The sequence below is a fragment of the Cyprinodon variegatus genome, unplaced genomic scaffold (genome assembly GCF_000732505.1).
Source record: "Cyprinodon variegatus isolate N-32 unplaced genomic scaffold, C_variegatus-1.0 Scaffold740, whole genome shotgun sequence".
Lineage (NCBI taxonomy): Eukaryota > Metazoa > Chordata > Actinopteri > Cyprinodontiformes > Cyprinodontidae > Cyprinodon > Cyprinodon variegatus.
In genome coordinates, this window is record NW_015151193.1 from 218,909 (window position 1) to 220,426 (window position 1,518).

Sequence of the window (1,518 nt, forward strand, 5' to 3'; positions counted from 1 at the left end):
ATATATATATATATTGTTTTGTTTGTTATAAATGAAGATATTTATTTTAAATGTTTATTTGAAAAATAAAGGCGATACCTAAAAAAAACAAAAACGGAACCTATAATTCTAGCAAGTGTTTTCCTCCTGAAACTTTATGTGTTGCTTCAAAACAAAACCAACAACACTCTGTCAAGTTTGAAAAAATAGATTAACAGCATTTGTTCCCGACATTTCTTTTGGACTAAAATAAGAGTTACTTAAATCAGAACGCGTTTAATTTTGCTTAAATCAGTAGCTTTAAAGGGCATGACCTTTTATAAATTAATGTATATTTTTTTTAAACCAACATAAGGAGACACCAAAGACCTTTAACGGTTAGCTCCTTATTAAAAACCTCCCCAAAGCCATTTGATAGTATCATTACTTTTAGTGTTTTTTTACAAAATGTTTTTTTTATTCATATAAAGTTTCTTGTTCGCTTGATATATTTGTACTTTTGTAAGCTTTTTCAAAAATCTATTTTATACCATTATATATTCGAGTCAATTATATTCTGTCGCTTTTATTTTGAAGTTTCCTGACAGGAAGTGGAAGCGGTCGCTGTCAGACGTCAGTGAAGGCTTTCGTTTTCCTTTCTTCTGTGTTGATGTTGCGCTGCTTTGGGCAGATTGGGGGAAAATGGCCGGTTTAGAGGTGCTGTTCACCTGTGTCGCAGATAAAATCAGGTGTCCGCAGGATGCCGTAGTTTGCTTCGTTCACTGGGAAATGATCAAAGATGGATACCGGTGCATCGGATCCGGAGACGAGGTGAGGAAAAGAAACGGCGGTTAAGAGAAAAAATAAAGAAAATAATTCAATGAATTCATCTTAGAATGTTCTCTGTTGATTTAAATCACAATGGTTCAATTATTCTGACCTCATTTTGTCATTTTTTTCTGGACTGTTGAGGTTAAATCGGGTCTCTTTAACTTGAGGAACAAAAACTTAAAATATATTTTAGTGACTTAGAATTTGCCAAATAGAAGAAACGATTGAAAAGAGTTTGAAAAACTTTATATAATCAGTGATTAAAGGTTAGCTGTCCAATGACAGTCAGGGAGAAATTAAACTGCGTTATTTCTACGTAGTTCTGAGCTATTAGCTTAGCTTAGCTTTAGCTTCACCCATTTATGGTAATGGTAATATAATCAGTCAGATCAATATATTAATGGTTATATTATAAATCAGATCAATATCACACTTGTTTAGTTTGGTCTGTTTCATTCTGTCTCATCCATTTGGCTTTAAGGCTAAAAACTAAATTGTGAAAAAAAAAATGTCAGGTCATGTTTCTGATATGAGGCTCCGTTTGTAAAGTTAAGCATTCAAAAATTAGGAGCAATATTTATTTAAATTTAGCGTGTTTTAAGAGAGAAAAGAGGGGGTTATTTTTTCCCAATTCATTTATTCACTGACATTTTTAACAATTTTGCTTTGTTAAATAAGTATTTTGTTTGGAGCTAAATATTTAGTTTTCAAATTAAATATTCAGTTTTT

The 1,518-nt window shown here is 31.6% G+C and overlaps 1 protein-coding gene across 1 annotated transcript in view; it reads left to right on the plus strand.

Moving 5' to 3' along the window:
- Window positions 1–580: 580 nt before the first annotated feature.
- psmf1 (proteasome inhibitor subunit 1) overlaps window positions 581–1,518 on the plus strand; it is a 13,680-nt gene continuing 12,742 nt past the window's right edge. The window contains exon 1 of the mRNA XM_015395421.1: window positions 581–808. Coding sequence (XP_015250907.1) covers window positions 661–808 — 148 coding nt within the window. The 5' untranslated portion in view covers window positions 581–660. The remainder of the gene's footprint in view (window positions 809–1,518) is intronic.